Here is a 26,202-nt window from a genome sequence, read left to right on the forward strand (position 1 = left end):
ATTTAACATATACATGAAGCCGTTGGGAGGTTATCCAGAGTTGTGGGGTGCGGTTCCACCAGTACGCTGACGACACCCAGCACTGCTGGTCCTTTCCACCCATTTCCAAGGAAGTGGTTTCTGTGCTAAACTGGTGTCTGTTGGCAGTAATGGATTAGATGAGGGCAAACTAATTGAAGCTTAATCCAGATAAGACAGAGGTGCTCATGGTCAGTCGAAAGGCAGATCAGGGAATAGGGATTCGGCTTGTGCTGGATGGGGGTTACACTCCCCCTGAAGACACAGGTCTGCAGCTTGGGTGTACTCCTGGATTCAGCCCTGAGCCTGGATGCCCAGGTATCAGCAGTAGCCAGGAGTGCATTTGCACAGTTAGCTAGTGCGCCAGCTGTGCCCGTTCCTAGAGATGTTGGACCTGGCCATGGTGACGCATGCCTTAGTTACATCCCGATTGGATTACTGTTACACGCCTTTAAAGAGTGTTCAGAAACTCCAGCTGGTTCAAAGAGCTGCAGCCAGATTGTTGACCGGGTCTAGTTACAGAGAGCAGACAACTCCCCTGTTAAAACAGCTCCACTGGCTTCCAGTCTGTTTCCGAGCACAATTCAAAGTACTAGTATAAAGTCCTATATGGCTCGGGTCCAGGTTATCTGAAAGACCGTATTCTCCCTTATGAACCTGCCCATACTTTGAGATCTTCTGGGGAAACCCTTCTTTCAGTCCCACTGTCTTCACAGGCCAGCTTGATGGGAACATAGAATAGCAGAGTTGGAAGGGGCCTACAAGGCCATTGAGTCCAACCCCCTGCTCATTGCAGGAATCCACCCTAAAGCATGGGAAAGGGTCTTCTTGGTGGCTGCTCCTGTGCTTTGGAACTCTTCCCGGGGAAGCTAGACTGGCTCCCTCCTTGATGGGCTTTCGGAAGCAGGCAAAAACCTTGTTCTGGCAGGCCTTTGGAGAATAATTTGGTCCTCCATCTATGTTAAGGACTAAATTGTCTTTAAATGTTAAATTGTTGTGTATTTTAAACCTTTAATGTTTTAATATTTTATTTTAATTTTTGTACATTTCTTTTCTTAGGTTTTAAAATGTATATGTTTTAAATTTTGTAAGACCGCCTTGAGGCCCAGTATTGGGTAAAAGGCGGGATAATAATAATAATGTACAAAGCTATGTACAGTTTTTACATAATTAACATAGCAGCTGCTAGAATTTGGACTGGGAATAAAAATGCAATATGTTGCAAATAAGTTTGAATGACCATGTTAGCATCTTTCCTTGAAGAAACCACAAGTGTATGATTTACACTGGGCCCCCAGTGTGGTGCCCATGGCCTCCTGAAAAGTTTATTTTTCTTTTTAAATAATTATTTATTTTCCTTTTTTAATATGCATACCTGGATATGAATTAAATATATACAACTTTCTGGCAGTTATACATAAATCATAGAATAGTAGAGTTGGAAAGGGCCATCGAGTCCAACCCCCTGCTCAATGCAGGAGTCCACCTTAAAGCATCCCTGACAGATGGCTGCCCAGCTGCCTCTTGAAGGCCTCTAGTGTGAGAGAGCCCACAACCTCCCTAGATAATTGGTTCCATTGTTGTACTGCTCCCAACAGTCAGGATGTTTTTCCTGATGTCCAGGCGGAATCTGGCTTCCTGTAACTTGAGCCCATTATTTCGTGTTGTGCATTCTGGGATGATTGAGAAGACGTCCTGGTCCTCCTCTGTGTGACAATCTTTCAAGTATTTGAAGAATGCTATCATGTCTCCTGTCAGCCTTCTCTTCTCAAGGCTAAACATGCCTCCTAGGGCTTTATTTCCAGACCTCTGATCATCCTGGTTGCCCTCTTCTGAACACGCTCCAGCTTGTCTGCATTCTTCCTGAAGTGTGGTGGAGTTCAAAAGTGGACTAGGAATCCAAATGTTGCATCTATATGCCACCTGTTCAAATATTGATAGCATTGTAAAGCCCTCAATCCATTGCATTATAGGATTGCGTATAAGTAATCCATTGCTTATCCTTCCAATGTGTTTGTAGCAGTCTTTTAGCTATCAAAAGGATGCAGAGAATCCATTTACAATGACCTTTTGTTAATTTCCATGAAGCAAGCCAGTAATTTAAAAGAGCATGTGCATCAGTGAATATTAAAGACTGTTCCAGTAAAAATATATATCTGTGTAATAACCCAAAACACGTTTATAAGAAGCATTTGCAGTATTACACCACCATCAATTAGCTAAATAAGACAATCCCTTATTAAAGAGACATTGTGGTGTCCAACAGACACAAAAGTTTTTACTGAATAACATGCAGCCTAAGATCTATAGACGAAACAGGTACCTTCCAAAGTGGTGATCCACTGATTAGGCATTCAACAGCCATTTTTTAAATACCTGATAGAAATTCCACCTGAGCCCACCAGGACCCAGGGCTGTCATTCTTTTACCTGTTATTATCGCTTCTCTCACCTCTCTTTCCATTATGGACAACTTCAGGGATTCAACCTCTTCTGAATCAAGGCCCTCATAAAGGGGGCCAATCAGCTTTTTGGAAAGGGTTCCAAAAAATCCTCAATTTCTTCAGAGTCTATTTCCTCCTGTGAAAAAAGTTGTTCATAATAGCTTTCCATAATGGCTAACATTTCCTTAGGAATGGCCTTCATCCCTACAGGGAGGGACTGGCTCCATGAGACCAAACTTCACCAAAAAGTAATCCGATGATGACGAGGTGATTTCGTCCACCACCCAATATCCAGACCACCCTCCTCACGCCTGAGACAAAGGCCAAATCAAGGGCATGCCTTTGCCTGTGAGTTTGGCTGATGAAAAGCCCCATGGTTGTCATAGTAGACATGAAGTCCCAAGCTGTTCCAGTTAGGGTAGTCCCAGCATGGATCCCTCCAGGATCAGGGCCTTCGGGTTCTCCAACACCACATCTGAGACCATTCGCCCCTGAGGACTTACAGAATCCAATGGATTCCTGATGCTCTGGGGGATTTTCCAATAACCAGAGCTGGACAGCTGAGCTTTTCTGAGTGGTTAGGGGGTTATTGTCATTAGTAATTAACAGAGTGAATCCAATATTAGAGCCCTCAGAGGCTGTGATGAGTTTGCAAGACACTTTGAGGGTAAAATCGCCCACCTTCATGCTGACTTGAACTTGGATTGCAAGTCTGTTGCAGCTTTTTTTATTCTTGTCATCTTGAACTTGTTTGTTGGTGTAGCACTTACAAAAGTGTGGCTCGTTCCAAGTTCCTGGAAGAGAACTCTATTTAGTTTTACTTTTCACTGCCTCTGACAAAACCCCATTGCCTGATGCAAAGAGCAAACACAACCTTTTAAAGAGCATTCCTTTTCTTTACAAGAAAAAGGTACCGTGGCATGAACAAGATCGCTTGCTACCTGAGAATTACTTCAGAAATTCAATACTTCCCAAGATAAGTGGAAGATTGTATTTACACAAGTGGGTTAGTAAACAGGATATCTCAAACAGGCCAATTCTGAGTTAACAAACTAGGTTGCCTGTTGTTAGGACTACTTTAATTCTCAGGAATTGTCTATATGTGAGCAAAACAATGTGAACAGCAACTCAGGTTCACTAGAGTTTTGGAGATGCCATGTGTTTGTGGCTAAGAGATATGAAGTGATAGTCCTCATGTTACATGGCTCCTCCAAATACATGACTTGCATGTCAGCAAAATAGCCCAAAGTAACGGGTGAAGATGGGAGTACTGAGTTATAATAAATTCTGTACTGAGGCTGGTATGTTTTACCCTCTGTCCATGTAGAAATTAAAATGAAATAGAGTAGCAATAAAGACAAACGGTTGGAGTTCAATTCTGGCCAGTGAGAAATGTGTGTGTGAAAGCTATATTCCTATTTATTTATTTTTTACTTTTTTATCCTACAGTGCACAGCTCACACTGGGTCTTAAAAACTCAGGAAAAAAATCATACAGATTTATCAACCAATTAAACATCCTAGATACAAATGCTTAAAGCAAGCAGCTCTAATGGTGCAATCCTATTGCGATGACCATAAGCCCCCAGACTTTGCCTCCCTGTCCTCCCGACCTGCATTTTCACTAGACGGGCTTTTTTGCCCATCTAGCAAAAGCATCTCAGAGATGGAGGAAAGGAGGCCGGAGAGGCCTAAGGATAGCTTGTATACTGGCCTGTCCAGTCTCCTCCCCTCCTCCTCCTGAAACGCCCCTTTCTCCCTCTCCGAGGTTGGATTCTCGGAGAAGGGTCAGGGATCTGATCCCCAGCTCTGAGGTTGGAGTGCTGTCTCCGACTTCAGATCTGAGAATCCAAACTAGGTTCACAGGTGATCTTACTGCTCCAAGAATCCTGTCCACATCATTGGGTTGTACAAATTTAAAGTTTCCATAACAACAGGACAAGCAATTGCCAAGGATACACTCACTAGCACTGCACCAACTTTGGTATCCAACAGAATCAATTCAGGTTAATTTCATCCAATGAATTAGTCATAATAGCCAAGATGTAGCAGCCCTCAAATTACATCGAACAACTCTGCTGGATGGCGCTGCACAGGTACTTTGCTATCATCAGTTCCACAGAGTAAGCCGTAATGTTCTGTAGCCTGTACTCAGTCAGACTTGGCTTGAGTGCTCACCAACAATGTTCCAGTCATCTCTGCTGTTTCATTTCCCATGACAGCTACTCCCCAGAAAAATGAGAATAATCTGGCTCCATGATGCATGATAGAACACTTGGAGGTGATCAACTGCACAGTCTATTTCTCTATTCCAGAGATCAATCAGAGATTTAACAGAACTGCTTTCAGATGGAAAGAAAGGAAAATTCCCAGGAGCCAGCAGGAAACCATGCAGTAGCCTCCTAAGGCAGGGCCATTTCAAAGGCCCCCTCAGAAATTAAGAAATCCTAGTAAGCCTAAATTCTACCACCCGTGAAAAAAGAGCTATTTTAAGCTCCTGCACTCCAGATCAGCATTATCCCATGTCATACACAACATAAAACAGTGTATGTCCAGCTGAATGAGTGGAAGACAACCTCAATGAAGGCCATGAGCCACTCTGGACAAGAGAGTCTCAATAAGAATGCGGTATTTTCCCAAAACAATGCTTGGGGCCTCCCAACATGACCCTGAGACTACATTGGCTAGTTCAGCCAGGGAGACTGTTGTACACCAACTGAATCTCATTTCTGTCCCAGGAATCCATCTGGAACTGGAAAACTCTTGGATGGGGCATTTGGTTAGGGGAACAGAATCACAATGTACCTCTGTGACTCTTCTCTCCTTCTTGCTCCCAGAGTCTGGTCTGTTGCTGCATGGACAGCCCTGGCTGGGAAAGACTCAAGCAAGCCACTTCGCCCAGCCAAGTCCCCATAATACATGCCAGGTTGGCAATGCTCATCCAAGATCAAGTTCCAGATGGCAGCTGTCTTCCCATTCAACCCGCCTAGCAGGACTTTTTCTCACCAGGAGACTGTCACCAGAGCAACCAGGACCCCTTAATTGAGAGATGGTTCTGAAGGCGGCAGCGGTGGACATAAAACACAATCAGACTCTTCTCCCAGCCATATTTCCCTCACCCTGCCTTCCTTTGCCACTCCCTTCCCCTGGGAAGTCCCAGCTGCTCTCTACTTCCTGATGACACACATGCATCCACTTCTTTCACAATACAGCAAACTTAATATACAGCGAGAGCCAGTGTGGTGTAGTGGCTAAAGTGTTGGACTGGGAGTCAGGAGATCCTGGGTTCTAGTCCCCACTCAGACATGGAAACCCACTGGGTGTCTTTGGGCCAGTCACAGACTCTCAGCCCAGCCCACCTCACAGGGTTGTTGTTGTGAGGATAACATGGAGAGGAGGAGGATTATGTACGCCGCCTTGGGTTCCTTGGAGGAAAAAAGGTGGGATATAAATGCAATAAATAAGTTATACAGAACAGCAATCTAATAATATCGTATTTCCAGACTGGGAAATAGCCTTCCAATTGCTCTATAAGGAGCATCCTCCATCTCTCCCAAAACCCAGGAAGCCCCGGTCTCACCCTGCATCTTGTAATACAGAATATGCCACCCATTGCCCCACCCTTTAATGACCATTAGGGCCACGTTTTCAGATGACCTGGCCAGGGGGGTGGGCAAAGCTCTTTGAGCTACTTTGGTACAGTGGAACATGTAATCAATAGGTCTGGGAGCATTGCTTGATGGGAATTGTAGTATGATAGAGGAAGTAGGAAGAACTGGAAATAGGAAGAATGAGAATTGCATGGTCCTAGATAAGCAAAGTGCCTTTTATGTCCCATCCCCCCCAAATTCTGTTTTATGAGGTAGGCATCTAGGATACATTTCCACACCAATTTCAGCCACATACATTAAGATGTAAATGGAAGGCATTTGGATCGAGAGCACTTTGGGAATCTCTGGTTTGGTTAAGCTCCACTGAAGTCGTATCTGATTTTATATTTTGCATATGTAAGGCCACATTTCTACACAAAATGGCACAGGTTTCAACCATATACCTTATGAGATCATTCAGGCTATGCACACTTATCTGGAAATATGTTTCATTAAACAGTGAGACTTCTGAGTAAACATATGCACTGTCAGAGTCTGAAAACACTCCAAGTTGCTTAAGAAGACTCAAATTTCTTGAATACACATACAAAAGCCTAGCTCTTACAATGGTCAAAAATTCCAGGATGTTAAAGGGCAGTGTGTCCTGCCCGTGATGTTCTGTTGTGTCACAACGGGCTTGGTATGCATGGAAAGGTGTCAAAAGTGTGCTGAGGAATGTGTGGTCTTTCAGAAGTACCGCTATCAGAATCAGGGTGGTGAAAGAAAGGCTCTCCCAGTCGTGGGACGGTCACGCTGATGTGTTTTCGAGAGGAGGCCAAAACCAAGAGGTTGTGAAGAGCGGCTCCGTCCCCTCCCCTTTCAAGGCATTCCCCACCACCAACGCACCACCGGGAATTCTCATCTGCACAGAAGCAGCAGGTGCTGATAGGCATTAAGAGCATAAAAGTTCCTTGCTGATCAGCCCAATAGGCCAACACTGGCCAAGCCAGACAAGCGTTTTGTGAACCGCCCAGAGAGCTTCGGCTATTGGGCAGTATAAAAATAAAATAAAAAAATAAGCCCACAGACCAGGCACGGAAACGGCAGCCTTTCGCTGCTGGGTGTCCACAGCATCTGGTACAGCGGCTGGGAGCTTCTGCAGCTGCCATAGACCAAGGGGGGGGATCTACACTACTGCTTTAAAGCGCTTTATAACAGTTTTGACAACTGTTGGGGCCCAGGACACACTGCATATACAGTTTTCAAAATGCTTTAAAAGCAATAGTGTAGATCCCACCCACCCCCAGCTCAGCCAGCCAGCATGGTGGATCCACCCTGCCTGGCACCAGGTGGCTCTCCATCCAGGAGCCCTGCAGCAGCCCTCACCTGGAGACCTGAGGGCAGGGATCCATTTATGTATATTTATTTACAGTATTTATATACAGCTCCCTATTCGGGGATGGGGAACGTTTGCCCCCCCCCACCCTCCCATGTTGGTGGACAGCTCCCATCATCCCTCTGCTGGCTGGGGCTGATGGGAGTTGCAGTCCAGCAACATGGGGTGGGGGGGAGGCACACAATTCGCCCCCCAGGCAACGAGGCCTCCCCACCCTCGCCCCCGACGGTTGTCCCCAGCGCTCAGAGGGAGGCCGCCGCCGCCGCCCTTCAGCCTGGCGGAGCGGCGAAGGCCGCCGCCCCGAGCTTGGTCTGCCTGCGCGACAGAGCCGCCTCGGGTCAGGGCGCCAAGGGGCTGAAGGGGGCGACGGGCGGACTCGGCCGCCTCGCTGCCCCTCCTCAGGCGGATGCGGATCCTGCTGCCACGTCCCAAGTGCCACGGTAGCCCTCCGGCCGGGAGGCGGGTCCGGGACCGGCCGAGGCGAGGGGCGAGGCGGAGCCAACTGCGCTAGGCCAAGCCGGGCTGGCCGAGCGAGCGAGCGAGCGAGCGAGGCCCAATGGCGGGCCAGGCAGGGAGCCTGCGCCCCTCGCCCGCGCTCCGCCCCCGCCGCCACCTCCCTGCGGGGAGGAGCCGCGCCGCCGCCGCCGCCGCGCGAGTCCCGTCCGGCCCCTGAGCGAGCCAGTAACCCGCGCCCGCCTGCCCGCCTGCCTCGCTACCCCGCTCGGTCCCCGCAGGCGCCACCATGTGCGGTGAGGGATGGAGCCGCCGCCGCCGCCGCCTCGGCAGGGATGAGGAGAAGGCGGTTGTGGCGGTTCACGAGGGGAGGCAGGGAGGCAGGGAGGAGGCGCTGCCAGGGGCTGAGGGGGAATAGGTTCGGGGGCTGCCCTTGGGGGGCGGAACCCGGGCGGTGCTGTGGGCTTCCTGAGGGGCCAAATTCACGAGGGGGCTCCCGTGGGGAGGGTGGTGGTGGTGCGCGCGCGCGCGTGTTTGGATGAACTAAATTGATTTCGGGAGCTTTATTTATTTATTTATTTATAGCATTTATATGCCGCTCCACATCTAAACAGGTTTCAGAGCGGTGAACAATAAAAGATAAAAAGAATAAAACACAACCTTAAAGGTGTTTTAAAAAATAATAATAATCAGGATGGCATTAAAATACGGGGCCGATCAATTGGGGGAGGCTTGTTGAAATCAGAAACGTCTTCAGCATGCGCTTGAAACAAAACTAGGTTGGTTCCTGCCTGACCTCCAGTGGAAGGGAGTTCCAGAGCCAGGGAGCCCATTTGGTGGGTGCAGAACCACCGAATTCGTTTCTGTTAAGATGGCTGGCCTGTTTAAAAACAATGCCTCAGGCTGTTTGAGCATGTGCAGAGTTCCCTTGAATGGGTGAAAAAATGTAGATATGATGTGTGTGTGTTGCTTTTTCTTTTTTTGGTCTTGTACTTACTTCCTACAGGCACAGGATTATCTGATGTTTGCCTCCCTCCTCATAGAGGCTTTGTTGAGAACTGGGGACTTGCTCATGTCTCTGCATTACTAGTGCTTCTTCTCTGAGCATGTGTAGACTGCCTTTCCTTTCAGACAGGAGTAATTCTTTCAAAATTGAATATAAGGGGAAGGTGCATTTGAGCACATGCAGAGTGCTTTTACAAAGGATATCATCAGTTTCTTTAAACCTTGTGTGTGTGTGTAAATATAAATAGAAAAGGTAAGCCAGGGAAGTAATGAAAACACCTGGCACCTGTTCTGGCTGCTGGTTAATGATGAAATTCTGTCTGGCCAGTGAAATTCTGGCTAATTAACAAATCCAACAATTCCTGGGATGACTGAGTCAGAATGCAGGCAGAATCCTGCTTGTTTTGGGGGAGCTGCGAAATATTGTGAGGGAACAAGGGATGAAGAGGAGAATATTTTTTTTTTCCCCTGCAAGAAATGCCCCCCGCAAGGTTAATAAAAATCAAATACAATTGTTGTTGCTGTATTTATATAGTACCATTAGTGTGTGCAGCACTTTAGAGTAGGGTGCTGAGCCTCAGGTTTGCAGGGCAAATCTGCCCCCAAACTGGCCCTCCTGGATCCGCAGCTTAAACACCGGCCTTTCCCCTGAACACTAGTCATTTGGTGGGTGGTGGTGGTTGTTTTTAGCTTTTGCACAGTTTTCTTCGTATTCCAAAAGTTTGAAATGCCCTCTCCTAAGGCATAGTGAGTGACTGGCAGTAAGAGCTTTAAGCTGAAACATGCTGGCATTTTTGGGGCCCACTCTTTTTGCCTTCAGCCCTCCAGAGCTTCTGCGGAGTTGAACTCAGCCCTCAGACTAAAAGAGGTTTGGCACCCTTGGTTTAGAGAGTAACATGGTAAGCACAAGGCAAGTCCCTGCCCTGAAGAGCTTGCAACCTATATTCTATGTGGGCGCTAAAGTAAGGGAGGTAATTGTCTGAGGGACCAGGGCAGATGAAGCTTGTGTGGAGACAGGTGTGAGGCCAGACACAAGAGGTGCTATTGGGAAAGCTGGTCTAGATCACAGAAAGGTGTGGACAGACAAGAATATATAATTTTTTCACATTTGCAGTAAGACTCAGGGGTGGATGAAATTATGATAAACTGGGGGGGAAATCAGTATGTTAAGTTGTTTAAAAATATAATTGAGAAGAATGTGTAGTGATAATGACACTGTGTGTGAAATGGAAGAGTGCAGTGGTGAGTGTGTTTGTGAGAAAAGGGCGGGTATAAAAGCGGTTTTGTTCTGTCCAGGTGTTTCTCCACTCAGGGTTTAATGCCATCTGCCTTTCTGACCTCTTGTGGTGATGCTTGGCTTTGCTCGGAGGAGGTAGTGTTTAGAGGATGGAAGAGGTGCTGCCATTTCCTTGGCTGTCTGACTCTTTACACGATGTTTTATTTTCATCCTAATATAAAGCATATACTATGGAATAGTTCAGAAAATTGTAATACTTAATTTAAATCCAGTCATTCTACTCCACCAAATTTCTATGGCAAACCACAAATGTCTGCTTTGAAAAGGAGGCTCCCCACCCACACCTGAATTTCAATGCCATATGCAGCCCCCTGGCCCCTGGAAGTTGCGGAAACCAGGAGATGGGGAGTTGAAAAGGGAAAGAAGCTCCATTAGCTATGTGAAAGGCAGCATCACAATAATCCAGAATTCTAATCTGTGACATGTGAACCAGGAAATCTAGAGAGATAAACCAGATTTTCCAGTTCACCTGTCCTGATAAACAAACCATGGACAGGAGGTTTGTGTTTCCTTGAGCAGCTTCTGCTTGCAGGCTTATTGTGCCATGTGAAAGCAGCCAGTAACAGCAATTCATGGGTCATTTAATGAATTGTCGAGGCTGCGCAGGAGCGAAGGTGCGCACTGCCTCCCACCCACTCACCACTTTTGCTTTGCCTCTTGTTTCTCAGACAACCCAGGAACAGGTCATTCCTGGGTTGTTTGATGCGACATCTGAACCCCAGTCTCTTGAGTTGTTGAGGAACAGGCAATCTAGAGTTGTAACCCAACAACAAACTATGGGTTGTTGGAAAAGCCAGATGCAAAGCAGAAGCAGCAAGTGCATGGGAGACGGTGCACATGCTCATTCCTGAAGTGCCCCAACAACCCATGGTTTAAATATGACATGGGTTGACATTACATGTTTTTAGTATGTTTTTAGGAAGTTTTAACAATGTATACTGTGTTTTGATTAATATTTTATGTATTTTATAGTTGTTGTTCCCCACCTCAATCAGGATGGAGAGGCACATTAGAACTATGATGATGATGATGATGATGATGATGATGATGATGCAAACTGGGCCTTAGGCAGTTTCCTTATCCCAAGCCAGAGCTTCCATCTGACTGAGTGTTGTTCTGCACTGGCTGGCAGTGGGTCATCAGGGCTTGGACAGCTGTCTTTCCCAGCCCTAACTAGAGATGCTGGAGATGCTTAGACCTTCTGCATGCAAAGCATGTGGTGTGTCACTGAGCGATGGATGTTCCCCAGATGTTAGCTATTCCTTCAGCTTCTTTAGAATTTCTCTTCTTCAAATGTTGATGTAATCGAGTTTTTATCTGGAGCACATTTGTATCCTGTTTGAAAGATTTCTATTGAAGAGCATGTTGAGGAAGAGCTGCAGTCACGGGTTGCTCATATGTAATTAATGCTATGTAGATTTGTCTCAGAAAATGGAAAGTGGGACAATTCTAAGAATAGAAGAAGCAATTGATGCTATAAATAGTTTGCTGTGAGTACAGTGCAACTGTGACTTCTTCCACATTTAATCTTTGGTTGCTTGTGACTGACATTCTATGTCAGTCAAATACAAACACATCCTTTTAAATATATCTGAATGAAGCTTGGATGTTTTGCACTGGAAGGAGAGAGCAGTATTTTGAGCCTCCAGGGATGGAGGCTTATGAGGATACCCTTTCTGTGACTCCTCTTTATTAAGGGCATTATTTCTTTTAGGTGGTTGAGACTATAGGGCCCAATACTCCCTATGGCTTTATTCTTACCTTCACATTTCTATATCTAGGCTGCTTGTCATTGATGGACAGCTTTTCAGCTGAGTAAAGATAATTTGTCTGTTGTTAACAATAGCCAAAGTAGAGAACAGATTATTGCATTCTATGCCTGTCCTCTTCCAAAGACCAGGATACACCAGCCAAACCACGTGAACCGCTGTGTGCTGGATTTCTAGTTCAATGTGTAGATACTCTTCACCAGTTTAAACTCACCTGAAAGGTAAAAATGGGAGCAAAGATTACAAGATCACTTCCTATTAATAATTAAGCCCGGGCAACATCATAACTGGAATAATTCAAGGCTCTCAGCAGAATGAATTGGGAGGAGGGTTGCACACAGGACTGAGAGGAAATTCCAAGCGTTGGCTTAGTGGTTAAAGTGAGATGCCCGAACTAATTGAACAAATTCTTCCTGTTCAATAGAAATGAGAAAAACAGTTAGCTCTTTGCAATGGGTCACTTGTTCTGATTTTAAATCTATACCTAAACATTTGTGACCTACTTTGCTGCAAAATACTTCATCAAGTGACCCATTGCGAAGAGCCAACTGTTCTTAAGAGTTAAAGCAAACACTGTTCATTTCTGACTTTTAGTTTGGTCTAAGTGTAGAAGTTGGTACTCCTTTTAACATCTGCACTGAAATGAATTCTTTCTGGTTTTGCTCTTATTTATTGATTTGATTTTTATCCTGACCTTCAGCATAACTGCTCTCAGGGCAGCTAACAAATCGAAAGTCCTCTTCCATCCCTCACCGCTTAACCCCCAAATGCAGTATGGGACTTGCTTTTAGTTTTTTGTGTCATCTTCTCTCTTTCTTATGCCATCCCCCGCCCCTACTTTCTCCTGAGCTTTTTGGCACCCTCTTTTTCTGCTTTATTTATTCTTCTTTTCTTACAACAAGGTTAAACATCTGGACCAATCCAGTTTAGGTTGGGACACAATCTAATTTTTGGTCTTTACTTAGATCAATGCTTTATACCCAATACAATTACTAAATGGCAATTTCATTGGTGTCTAGAAGTGCTAAAGTGTCTCGATATATTAGTGCCTAGAGAATATTTCTCACATATTTAAACTGATTATAGCACATGACTGGTGAAAATATCTCTTGACTTGGAAAGGTGGGCATCACTTAATTTATGTAGTTGGAGTAAGGTTTAAGGTATTTAAGATACCGTATTTCTTCGATTGTAAGACGCCATCGATTGTAAGACGCACCACCAACAGAAAAAAAACCCTAAGACACACCCGCGATTCTAAGACGCACCCCATTTTTAGAGATGTTTATATGGGGGAAAAAGTGCGTCTTAGAATCGAAGAAATAGGGTAAATGTTTTGCCACAGGTAATTTAAGTACTACTTAATATTGTTTTATGCAGTATTTTGGAAGTTTATTGTGGGTGGGTGTCTCCTCCCCATTTTTTTGCTTAAGAGGATGCACTTCTCGATTTTCCAGGTCTTAATTTATATCATAAGGTGCATTATGTATTGTTTTGGAGTCAACTTATTTGGCCCTTCATGCTGGCTGGCTGGCGTTAGGATCTAGGTTTATTAAAAAGAAAGGAATGGCTCCATTAACAATTTTAGCAACTAGAGAGACTTGGTGTAGTGGGTTCAGACAATACGATAACCAATGGTAGTTTAAATAGTTGAAGGTGGGTTATCATGTTGTGTGGAGGGAGCTTTTTAACTAACAGTTGGTTATTTGGCTGAAATAACCAATGCAAATAGTCAACGCTGTGCAGAGTTGGCTATTTGAACCACTACTGGTTATTGTGCTGTCTGGAGGGCACCGTTGGTTATTTCCTTGGCCACAGTTGCAAGGCAAGAATGGTCAAAATGGTGGCTGCCACTCTAGTCCAGCTGGCAGGATAGATTTTTGGCAGCAATGGCTGATGGTATACTAGTGGGAGGACTGAGGGGGGAGAGAAGGCGGGGGATGAGTGAGTCAACTCAGCATGGACTATTAGTCAACTCAGTGCTGATCCTAATCCACACCACAATTAATTATTATCGTGTTGTGTGGGGAGTACACCCTAGATAAACAACAGTTGAATATCGAGTTATCTGAATGCATGTTTTATCAGATGTAATTTAATCCCTATTCTCATGCTAAATGAACTCTATGGTTGGGTTATCCGAACACTCTCTATGGGAGAATCTAGTCTTGGAAACAGAGAGGCAGCCTTTTATGTGGAAGGATTGGGTTGGAATTATTATTATTATTATTATTATTATTATTATTATTATTTTCATATTTATTTGTATCCCGCCTTTTGCCCAATACTGGGCCTCAAGGCAGTCTTACAAAGTTTAAAACATACATTTTAAAACATAGGAAAAGAAATGTAAAAATAAAATTAAAAAAACCCCAAACCTTTAGATCAGTTAATGGGATTGTATGATGGATGGTTTTTTTTACCATTTTCAGTATTGTGGCTTAGAGATCACTTGCCGTCTAGTGCTTCAGCATATATACCGCTTCAGCATTTGTTGAAGCCTATATATGGGCCATCAGTGTTGAGTTATTCAGAACTTTCTGTACTGTTGGAGGAATGAATTGGTTCTTTACAAAAAGTTAAGACTAAAATAGCTGCTTATAAATGTCTTTTGGAATGTAGTAAAGTAGATGTTCAGAATGTCAGGGAGGAATGGAATAAGGAGTTGGAATGCTCTATACAGCCTAATCAATGGAAAGTTGCCCTAGTTTCCATATGTACCATTTCTACAAATTTTAAATTGAGGATGGTTCAACAAAAAATGATGCTTTGTGTATATTGGTCACCAAGAAACTGGCTAACTCAACCAGATGCTGGCAAAATAATTCAGACTGTGCCACTTTTGAGGCATATAATGTAAGGCATATCCCTTAGGAAAGCTAATGAAGAGGAAACTCTCTGGAAAAGAGTGACAGTTAGGAGCAGAAGAACTAGAAGACATTCTGCACCAGTGGAAGCATTAGAGTTAAGCAACCGCTTTCAGCTACAGGAGGATGAGACTAGAGGACAGTTTGCAGAGGAAGAAGTACAGGAGACACCAGGCAACAGTGACCAAGAGGCAGAAGGTAGGTCAACCAAGAAGAAGAGAAGAGTAGTCGTTGTGGGAGACTCCCAGCTGCGTAGGATTGAAACCCAAGTATGTTGTGAAGACCCATGGACTCGCCAGGTGTTCTGTCTCCTGGAGCACAGATTAGAGATGTGACTGAAGGGTTACCGAAGCACATAACCTCCACGGACACATACCCTTTTCTTCTCATCCATGTGGGAACAAATGATGTTGCCAAGCGGAGCTTCAAAGAAATCATTTCAGACTTTGAAGTTCTGGGAAGGAAACTGAAGAACTTTGGGGCCCAGGTAGTTTTCTCATCCATCCTCCCGGTTCTTGGAAGAGGATTAGAAAGGGAAAGAAAAATACTCCGGATGAACGACTGGCTTCGAAAGTGGTGCCGTCATGAGAGTTTTGGATTCTGGGACCACGGGCTACGCTACTTGGAACATGGACTGCTGGCAAGGGATGGGTTGCACCTCACAAGGGCTGGAAAGAATGAGTTCGGCCACAGCATGAAGAACCATGTACATTGATGGTGCTATATAAATAAATAGTAATAATAATAATAATAACTTGATCAGGAGGGCTATAAACTGAATCTTACAGGGGCGGGAGACGTAAACTTCGAGGCAACAATGGATGAAGGCCCATGCACTGCAGTATAGCAAACTGCTCCAATAGTGTCCACAACAATGTAGGAACAAAGCCAGACTATAAAACACATGGTCTTCGATGTCTATATACTAATGCCTAGAGCATGGGAAAAAACAGAACGAAGTTGAACTTTTATTACATAGAATCATAGAATAGCAGAGTTGGAAGGGGCCTACAAGGCCATCAAGTCCAACCCCCTGCTCAATGCAGGAATCCACCCTAAAGCATCCCTGACAGATGGTTGTCCAGCTGCCTCTTGAATGCCTCTAGTGTGTGCACCCCCCACCTCGGGATCAAGAATGATCCCGAGGTGGGGGGTGCACTTTTATGTTAAGTACGAAGATGTTGTAGTATGATAAGGTATATGTAATAGTTTTTGATATTTGTACTCAACAATTATTCAATATGTATGCAGTAGATATTTGATGTTTTTTTTCTTATTGTGTTTTGTTTCAGTTATATTTTGGTAATGTTTATCTATGTTTATATAGTGTTGAAAATGAATAAAAATTATTAAAAAAAAAAAAAAGAATGCCTCTAGTGTGGGAGAGCCCACAACCTCCCTAGGTAACTGATCCCATTGTTGTACTGCTCTAACAGGAAGTTTTTCCTGGTGTCCAGCTGGAATCGGGCTTCCTTTAACTTGAGCCCGTTATTCCGTGTCCTGCACTCTGGGAGGATCGAAAAGAGATCCTGGCCCTCCTCTGTGTGACAACCTTTTAAGTATTTGAAGAGTGCTATCATATCATGAAGGCAAATACGACCTGATAGGTATAACTGAAACTTGGTGGGATGACTCCCATGACTGGAATATAGCAATTGAAGGATATAACTTGTTCAAAAAGAACAGAAGAAATAGAAAGGGAGGTGGAGTTGCACTATATGTTAAAAATACCTATCCCTGCACAGAAATACAGGCGGATGAGACTGGGAGCCCCGTCGAGAGCGTCTGGATTAAAATAAATGGGGCAAGGAATAAAAAGAACATGATAATCGGAGTCTACTACCGACCACCCAATCAAGGAGAAGACGAGGACGAAACTTTTGAGAAACAAATTGCCAGTGTTTCAAGGAAGTGTGATGTAGTAGTGATGGGGGACTTCAGTTACCCCGAAATCTGCTGGGAGACAAATACTGCCTTTTCCAGAAGGCCTATCCAGATCAATGTAAAATCATGAATTTTTAAGATGTATTGATTCCTGTTCTAATGTTGTTCCCCGCCTCGATCCAAAGGGAGAGGTGGGTAAGAAATAAATTATTATTATTGTTGTTGTTGTTGTTGTTGTTGTTGTTGTTGTTGCCAAAAGCGGCCCTTTCAAGAAATTCCTGACATGTGTGGGTGATAACTTTGTCCTACAGAAAGTGGAGGAAGAAACTAGAGGATCAGCAATCCTTGGCTTGATATTGACAAATAGGGATGACTTAGTGGATAAAGTGGCAGTTACTCTGGGGGAAAGTGACCACGTCATTCTTGAATTCTTGATTATAAAGGAAGCAAAAGCTGAGTGTAGCCATGCACATACTCTGGATTTTAGGAAAGCTGATTTTAATAAACTCAGAACTATAATAAGTAAGGTCCCATGGCAAGTGAGCCTAATTAGAAAAGGAGTGCAAGATGGGTGGGAGTATTTAAAAAAGGAAATTTTAAAGGCACAATTACAAACAATTCCAACAAGGAAAAAAGATAGAAGACAACAGAGGAAACCAATGTGGCTCCACAAAAAGCTTAGAGATGACCTGAAAACAAAAAGGGATACATATAGGAAGTGGAAGGAAGGCCAGGCTACAAAAGAAGAGTACAGACAGGTGGCACAGAAGTGCTGAAATGGTGTCAGGAAGGCTAAAGCTCAGAATGAGCTGAGATTAGCGAGGGATGCTAAAAGCAATAAAAAGGCTTTCTTCAGATATGTGAGTAATAAAAGATAGAGGAAAGAAATGGTGGTTCAACTGCTTAATGAGGATGGCAAATTGATAACAGATGACAAAGAAAAGGCTGAAGTGCTCAATTCCAGCTTTGGCTCATTCTTCTCCCAAAAGCGGGTCTATGACCCCCCTGGAAAAAGTGAAGCACAAGTTGAGGGGGCAGGATTGCAGTTTGAGATTGATAAACAAATGGTCAAGGAACACCTAATTTCTTTGAATGAGTTCAAATCTCCAAGGCCCAATGAACTGCATCCTAGAGTAATGAAGGAGCTAGCGGAAGAACTCTCAGAACCACTGTCGATTATCTTTGCGAAATCATGGATTTCTGTTAGAGCAGTACGACAATGGAACCAGTTACCTAGGGAGGTTGTGGGCTCTCCCACACTAGAGGCATTCTAAAGGCAGCTGGACAACCACCTGTCAGGTATGCTTGAGCAGGGGGTTGGACTCGATGGCCTTATAGGCCCCTTCCAACTCTACTATTCTATGATTCTATGATTCTAGAGCTTATTTTTGGTTGGAAGTCATTGCTCATATAAATGTTGTTCTTGAAACATCTATGATAATAGCAGATTATACGTTTTAAAATTACATTTCTGTGATGTGGGGATTACAGATGGACAGCAAAAGCGGTCTCAGAGTCCTTACAGTTGAAAACGGACTCATACTTCAAGCTTGGAAGAATAAACTCCAACTGCCTAACATTAAATGGCTGAAGATCTAACTGCTCTTGCCACCTTGAAACATATCTCCTACAGTCATCAATTTCATATGGATGCTTATCTAAATACATAGAGTGCTTATACTGATGTAGATATTTGAAATAAAAATCCTAAATCCTTCCCCCTCCCTTTTATTAATGCTGTTGTAAATAATTATAATGTATAGATATATTTTATGTCATGATTTTTTTGTCTTTCTTTTTCGTTCATTACTTTTGTTTCTGTTGTTACATTTGCTAATAATAACAATAATAATAAGCAATGCTTTGCCTACTTGGCCTTTTTTTTTGGCCATCGCTACTGTCACCGCCAAATTTGGTGGTGTGGCGGCATAAAAACTGATTTCTTTGAAGTACAATCATGCTCCCAAAAGCCTGTGTAAGAGTTTACACCACTATGACACAGTGAATGAACCAGCACCTGCTTTCTTCCCATTGAGTGGCTTCCAGCTCCTTGTAAGCCAAGGAGGTCTACAACCTTTTTGTTGGAAAAGTGCCCTCTCTGAGGCAGAGTTGCTACGGTAGTTTCTACTGAAATGTTGCAAAGCTGGAAAAACTGGGCCGGAGCATTCCTAGATAACCAAAAATCAAGTTAACGTTCTCTTAAGGAACAATGAGTACCTATCTCTTTGTGTTGATGCTTGCCAAAAGAAAATGCAATGTATTCTCTTTTTCAGCTAGAAATTTCCTGTTAGATGGTGTCTACGTATACAGCACCAAAGAAGATAGTGTATAAAACCTAGCTACCTCCCTTGCGAGGTAGGCACATGCTTTGCAGCAATTGGCTCCTTGTGTCTCTTACTCTGCAGAATAAACTTGTTTGACCCATTCTTCCTCTCCTCTCCTCCTTGTGTGCTGTATTGGACTTGGTACACCAGGGAACGAGCTATTTTTGCAACATTTTCTTTAAGGCTAGATTACCAATATTAAAGAAATCATTTGTTTTGTTTTGTTTTGTTTATTTGTTCAGTCGCTTCTGACTCTTCGTGACTTCATGGACCAGCCCACGCCAGAGCTTTCTGTCGGCTGTCGCCACCCCCAGCTCCCCCAAGGTCGAGTCCGTCACGTCCAGAATATCATCCATCCATCTTGCCCTTGGTCGGCCCCTCTTCCTTTTGCCTTCCACTTTCCCTAGCATCAGCCTCTTCTCCAGGGTATCTTATGCTCTCAGGCAAATTGGCCCCAAGTTATTTAGGGCTTTATATACTTATGATGTGTTTGCTTCCAAGCAATCAAGTACTGAATTTTGACTTGCCAAAAATTAGTCCTCCCCCCACCCCCCCGGCCGCTTTTAGCCTACAATTAACTACTTCTGTATAGGTAAGCCGGTAAAAAGAAGAAGAAAGTTGTCTAGTACCTTTGCAGGACTTGCTTGCAAAGCTGTTGTAGCAGAACTAATATATAGAAGAGGCTTTATTTTTATTGACTGTGATCTTTTTTATGTGCTGAAGGAATAAATTCATTTCCCTGTAACTTTTTTCTTTCTTACTTCCTCCTTTTGCTATCTCTCTTAGATCAGTGCCTTGGGTATGTGGTCTCGGGTGTGTGCGACTTACGACAAGCCGGAAACACCGTGCGTTTGATGACATATCTTAGAATTGTCTTGTTGGTTCACTTGAAGTTTTATTTAAAGATGTGGAAATAGCAAATGTCAATAGGGCAATCCTTTCTGTATAGCTTGTGTATTGTCCCTGGGGGTTGTCGACTTTTGACGTGCCTTCGTAGCCAGCCAAAATATGTGTTTGCCGTGATGCTGCCCTCTCTCTGAAAGGAGGAAGCATTGGCCTGCTGACAGTTGTGCTAAGCTTGAGGCCTAGTGCAGAGGTGGAGGCTGAACTCTTGTCCTTGTCTACAGTCAAAGAGAGGGATGACAGCTCATCCCCCTCGCTCTCAACCTCAGATGCTCAGAAAGCAGCAAGGCCTCTCACAGTTGTGCCTCAAAAATAAAGAGCAATTACATGGCTGAACTTTGAGATTGCAGAACAATTGCGCATGTCAGAGCTCCCCAAGTGTCTCCAAAGACCTGTGCAGCGTCAGGGAGAGCCTCTGCCATTCTCCTGTGCTTCTGAACTCAGCCTGGCATCATACATAGCAAGTCCTCGTATTTCTTCACTCATGGAAGAAGGGCGGTCTGCCTCTCTAATTCCATGGTCTGGCTGGGGCAAAAGATGTACTTGCCAGAATCCTTGGTTGTATCAGAGGTTAAAAAAAAAAGCGCTGGATGAGGGGACATAAGCCACTAGCAAGAAAGATGAGGTGGGGCTTGGGTATCTGATGAGCTTAGGTTGTACCATAGTAACTGATTCACTTTCGGCATTGGAGCATGCTGAAGGTGGAAAGTACCTGTGCCAAAATAAGAAAAGAAAAGTGGGCATTAGGCGGGAGGGGAGGGGAGGGGTGGTTTAGCACTCCTTGTCTATTTGTTCCTTTGTTTTCTCTTAATTATATTTGGAGGTTTTCACAGTTGGGTTTTGGGGGAGGGGAATTGGAGCAGTTCACTACAGAACTCTGCACAATTCCTGTGGGATGAACCCAGGGAGTTCATACCTAGGGAGGTTGTGGGCTCTCCCACACTCGAGGCCTTCAAGAGGCAGCTGGACAAGCATCTGTCGGGGATGCTTTAGGGTGTGTTCCTGCATTGAGCAGGGGGTGGGACTCGATGGCCTTGTAGGCCCCTTCCAACTCTGCTATTCTATGATTTTATGATTTCAAAGGTTGTTGCCCATAGTGAAATGGACATTGACTCCTCATTGAATGGGAATTTACAACCTGGAATATTGTTAATGTCTCAGTTGAGTTTTTTCCTTCGCCTCTCACTTCCTTATGCCTTTTCCCTTCCCACTTCATAATTCACTGTAGTGTCAAGGTCAAAATTTATTATGGTCATAGACCAGCAAAATACACTGTAGTGTCAGTACTGTGGTGCCCTTTCACAGAGGGAGTTCTTGCAGGTCATTATGTAGCCTAAATCAGTTTTGAGCATGCAGCTTATTATTGTGCCAACTTGATTCATTCTCCCTGAGAAATAGGAACACATTGTTGACTTCCCATTTGTTTGTTTTTTGGGGTTTCCCTCATGTCAAATCCTGGTGCTGCCTAGGAATTGTGGCTAAGGTGTGTGTGAAAGGTTGGTTATTGTCGAGAGAATCCACATAGGTGCCACCTGTCATAGCATCTACAGACCAGGAGTATACATATGTGGGGTGTGAGGAGCTGCCATAGCTCAGTGCTTTGGCACCTGCTTTGTAAGCGGAAGTTCCCAGTTTTGATTCCAGGTGGGGCAGGGAAAGCTCCTCCCTAAAACACTGGAGAGCTGCTGCCAATCAGTGTCAGCAATATTGAACTAGATGGACCAGTGATCTGACTCATGAGGCCTATATCATTAATCAAGAGGTACAGATATTTTGTAACCCATGAGAGTTAGCTAGTTGTTCAAGGACCAAATCAAAGATTCTAATAGCATAAAACATTATGGATGAGCATAATGAAGCACTTCTGCTCTGCGAAGTTTTTGCCGAAAGCTCCACTGTGCCATAATTCTAGAATGGACTCCAGAAGTTGAAATAGATTCTGTTCTGGTCATGTACAAGGAGGCGTAGCTGGCATTCTTGCACATCCCTTGGAGGGCGACAAGCCATGTGCCTGCTTTTCCTCATATGGTTTAGCTACGTTCCTGAATTCTACCCAGCCGGAATCTGGAAAGTGACGCCATCCACAGGCAACGGGACAACAGTGGGGGAGAGAGAGCACCATTGCCACCATGCTTCCACAAAGCCCAACAGTAAGGCATCAGTTTGGGCACTCTGGTAGCCAGATGGACCTTTGGTCTGATCCATCAGGGCTTTCTTTATGTGTTTCACCTGGAAGGCATGATAGCTAAAACGAGCTTTCATGTTCAGAGGCAGCTGGGGAGACAAATGTGAGTGCTTTAGGAACAAAATTCTGAATGTGTTTAGACAGACATTCTTTCATATGGTGTACTTCAAGGCTGGGTATTAGCGGGCTTGTAGTACTCGATTTGGAACTTGTTGCCTGCAAATGCATATAATCTGTCCTCAAGTTTGTTGTTTGTTTCAAATTTATTGTCATCTTTTTGTTTGCTTCAAAAGTGTAATTTTTTTAAAAAAATCCAGGAAACAATTTTAAAAGTTAGAAAGAAAGGGATTTTATACATTAGCAAGTCATAAAAAATCTGAATGGTTTTAGGAAAGCTGATTTAAATGTAAAGGAGCTAGCGGAAGAACTCTCAGAACCTTTGTCTATTATCTTTGCAAAATCATGGAAGACGGGTGAGGTGCCGGACGACTGGAGGAGGGCTAACGTTGTCCCTATCTTCAAAAAGGGCAAAAAGGAGGAACCTGGGAACTACAGACCAGTCAGTCTGACATCCATCCCTGGGAAAATTCTGGAGCAGATTATAAAGAAGTCAATCTGTAAACACCTTGAAATCAATGCAGTGATTACTAGAAGCCAACATGGATTTGTCAGGAACAAATCCTGTCAGACTAATTTGATCTCATTTTTTGATAGGATAACCTCCCTTGTGGACTGTGGGAATGCTGTGGACGTCATATATCTTGACTTCAGCAAAGCTTTTGACAAAGTACCACATGACATTCTGATTAACAAACTAGCTAAAAGTGGGCTAGATGGAACAACTATTAGGTGGATCCACAGTTGGCTACAGAATCGGACTCAAAGAGTACTTATCAATGGAACCTTCTCAAACTGGGGAGAGGCAACGAGTGGGGTGCCGCAGGGCTCAGTCCTGGGCCCAGTGCTCTTCAACATTTTTATTAATGATTTGGACGAGGAGGTGCAGGGAACGCTGATCAAATTTGCAGATGACACCAAATTGGGTGGGATAGCTAATACCCTGGAAGACAGAAACAAACTTCAAAGTGATCTTGATAGGCTGGAGTGCTGGGCTGAAAACAACAGAATGAAATTGAATAGGGATAAATGCCAAGTTCTACATTTAGGGAATAGAAACCAAAGGCACAGTTACAAGATGGGGGACACTTGGCTCAGCAATACTACAAACGAGAAAGCTCTTGGAATTGTTGTAGATCACAAGCTGAATATGAGCCAACAGTGCGATATGGCTGCAAGAAAGGCAAATGCTATTTTGGGCTGCATTAATAGAAGTATAGCTTCCAAATCACGTGAGGTACTGGTTCCTCTCTATTCGGCCCTGGTTAGGCCTCATCTAGAGTATTGTGTCCAGTTCTGGGCTCCACAATTCAAGAAGGACGCAGACAAGCTGGAGCGTGTTCAGAAGAGGGCAACCAGGATGATCAGAGGTCTAGAAACAAAGCCCTATGAAGAGAGACTGAAAGAATTGGGCATGTTTAGCCTGGAGAAGAGAAGATTGAGGGGAGACATGATAGCACTCTTCAAATACTTCAAAGGTTGTCACACAGAGGAGGGCCAGGATCTCTTCTCGATCCTCCCAGAGTGCAGGACACGGAATAATGGGCTCAAGTTAAAGGAAGCCAGATTCCGGCTGGACATCAGGAAAAACTTCCTGACTGTTAGAGCAGTGCGACAATGGAATCAGCTACCTAGGGAGGTTGTGGGCTCTCCCACACTAGAGGCATTCAAGAGGCAGCTGGACAACCATCTGTCAGGGATGCTTTAGGGTGGATTCCTGCATTGAGCAGGGGGTTGGACTCGATGGCCTTGTAGGCCCCTTCCAACTCTGCTATTCTATGATTCTAATCTGTGAGTGACACTGTGGTTTAAGACACCATGCAAAGGACGTGGGGGGTCTCAGCCTTGTGCCCAGTTCTTTATGTGCTGCTTTTTTCAGTAGTTCAACATAATGCCATGGATGCTAAGTTGCTCCTCTATTCACGTATGTCAGGGGAATTTTACTAACCCGCCTCTCCTGCTCCACCCCCCCCAGCATATCCCACACCATTCCTGAAGGTCCTCCAAGACCCAGGAGAAAACTTGTGGTGGGGGCACCATAAGGGGCAGCGAAAAAGGAAGGGGAAGGTGGGCCACCCCAATTCCGTGAGCTCAGCTCTGTTCACAGAAGTAAAGTTACGCTCCAAGCCACCATGTTTGGAATCAGTGTTGACCTTGTGGGTAGTTGCCACCTCTCTTCCTTCAAATCCCTTCTTTTCTTGAGGCCTTTGGTTCCTTCCCCAAGGAAGCAAGTTTCAGTACACGCAGCCGTGTCTCCTCCTCCTCCTCGCGTCTCACTCCCTGCTGCCCCTCTCTTCCCTGCACTTTAGGTTATGAGCTTCTCGGGACAGGGAACTGTTTTGCATACGGCATTTTGAAAAGCCTACACACTGATGGCCGTGTAAACAATATTGGATAATGTTTTTGAAAAGATAATATTGCTTAGGAGAAATGTAGCAAAATGGTAGCGATGCTCTTCCCACTTGTGACTTGCAATGTGTTGTATAAAAAATGAATTAATTCACAGTTTTATTTATTGATTGATTGATTACATTTTTATACCGCCCAATAGCCGAAGCTCTCTGGGCGGTTCACAAGCTCTCTGGGTGGTATTTTTGGGCTATGCTAATGGAAATCCTACACAACTGCTCCAATGCATACTTTTGGTTACAAAATGCAATTCAATATTTAACTAATTTAGTCTTTATTTATGTATTTATTATTTATTTATTTCATTTTTATACCGCTCAATAGCCGAAGCTCTCTGGGCAGTTCACAAAAATTGAAACCTTGAAAAGCATAATAAAACAACCAACAGTCTAAAAACACAAATACAAAAATACAATCTAAAAAGCACAACCAGAATAACATTTTAAATGAATTTTGCAGGCATCTTCGCTTACCTGAACTACCATGTTCCCCGGACAAGACGGGAGATCCTGGAGACACTTATTAAGGGACTTCAGAGACTGGAATACAGAGGATACGATTCTGCTGGTTTGCTGCTCATGCTGTCATTGACTTATTTATATTGTGAATGTTTTTCTCAGGATAGACTTGTAAATGTAATCTCATGGGTCATGTTAAACCATAATTTAGTACATTGCGTATGAGCAGGCGTGAACCTTGAGCTTGGACATTTCCCCCTCCTCTCTGCTTTTTTCATGCAGCTGGGAAGAGAAGTCTGGATATTTTGCTTCCTCTGGAATGACTAGAGCTTAAAACCAACCAACTTCAAACCACTTTTTTTTAAAGCTAACCATGGTTAATGATAATCACAGTTCCTGTGCCAGAAGATGCAGGAAGCTGTGGTTAAATAAAAACAGAAGCTTCCAAACTCGTTGACCATGCGAGAGGAGGAGGAGGAGGGAGAGCACTAGCCCAAGGTTTACTGCCTATGCATATCACACTAAGCTATGGTTTAGAATGACATGTGAACCCTACCACTGTCTGCTGTTCTGCAATATATCATAAACAAGACTAGGTGGGATTGGTTCCTTTCTTCTGTGTGCATATAATAGGTGAAGAACTGGATGCATTTTAATTATGAGATTTATGCGTGAAGTAATATTTCGCTTTTATAGGTTTAGCTGTATTTCTTGAACACAAACTGTTACATGGGCTATGTAAAATATTTTTATGAGGTTTAGAAATTAAAACCAGAACTAACTTTGAGAGGAAACAACATCTTCAGACTTCACATCCTCTGCGTTTATACAGTTTGTGTCCCAAAAACACAGCTAACCCCATGAATGAGAAATATTACTATGACACACGAATCTTATAACTAAACTTGATCAAGTTTTCCACCTATTGCATATGCACTGGAGGGTGGAACAAATCACACCTGGCTTTGCTTGTGATACACCAACAGTGAGAATTGATTAGCAAGCACTTTTGAAAGCAAAGCCTTGAAAATATATAATATATGCAAAATGGCATGGGCACTTCAGAATACAAATTAGGCAATTCA

General features: G+C 44.0%; 1 protein-coding gene across 3 annotated transcripts in view; it reads left to right on the forward strand.

Moving 5' to 3' along the window:
* Positions 1-8,121: 8,121 nt before the first annotated feature.
* The window catches only part of GFPT1 (glutamine--fructose-6-phosphate transaminase 1), a 53,551-nt gene continuing 35,470 nt past the window's right edge, over positions 8,122-26,202 (forward strand). For all 3 annotated transcript variants that reach the window (XR_010026051.1, XM_063139609.1, XM_063139608.1), the window contains exons 1-2: positions 8,122-8,195; positions 25,119-25,226. Coding sequence is in view for 2 of the 3 variants with exons in the window: in XM_063139609.1 (XP_062995679.1) it covers positions 8,189-8,195; positions 25,119-25,226 (115 nt within the window). In the remaining variant the exon portion in view is untranslated. The remainder of the gene's footprint in view (positions 8,196-25,118; positions 25,227-26,202) is intronic.

The sequence above is a fragment of the Elgaria multicarinata genome, chromosome 12, assembly GCF_023053635.1.
Source record: "Elgaria multicarinata webbii isolate HBS135686 ecotype San Diego chromosome 12, rElgMul1.1.pri, whole genome shotgun sequence".
Classification (NCBI taxonomy): Eukaryota; Metazoa; Chordata; class Lepidosauria; order Squamata; family Anguidae; genus Elgaria; species Elgaria multicarinata.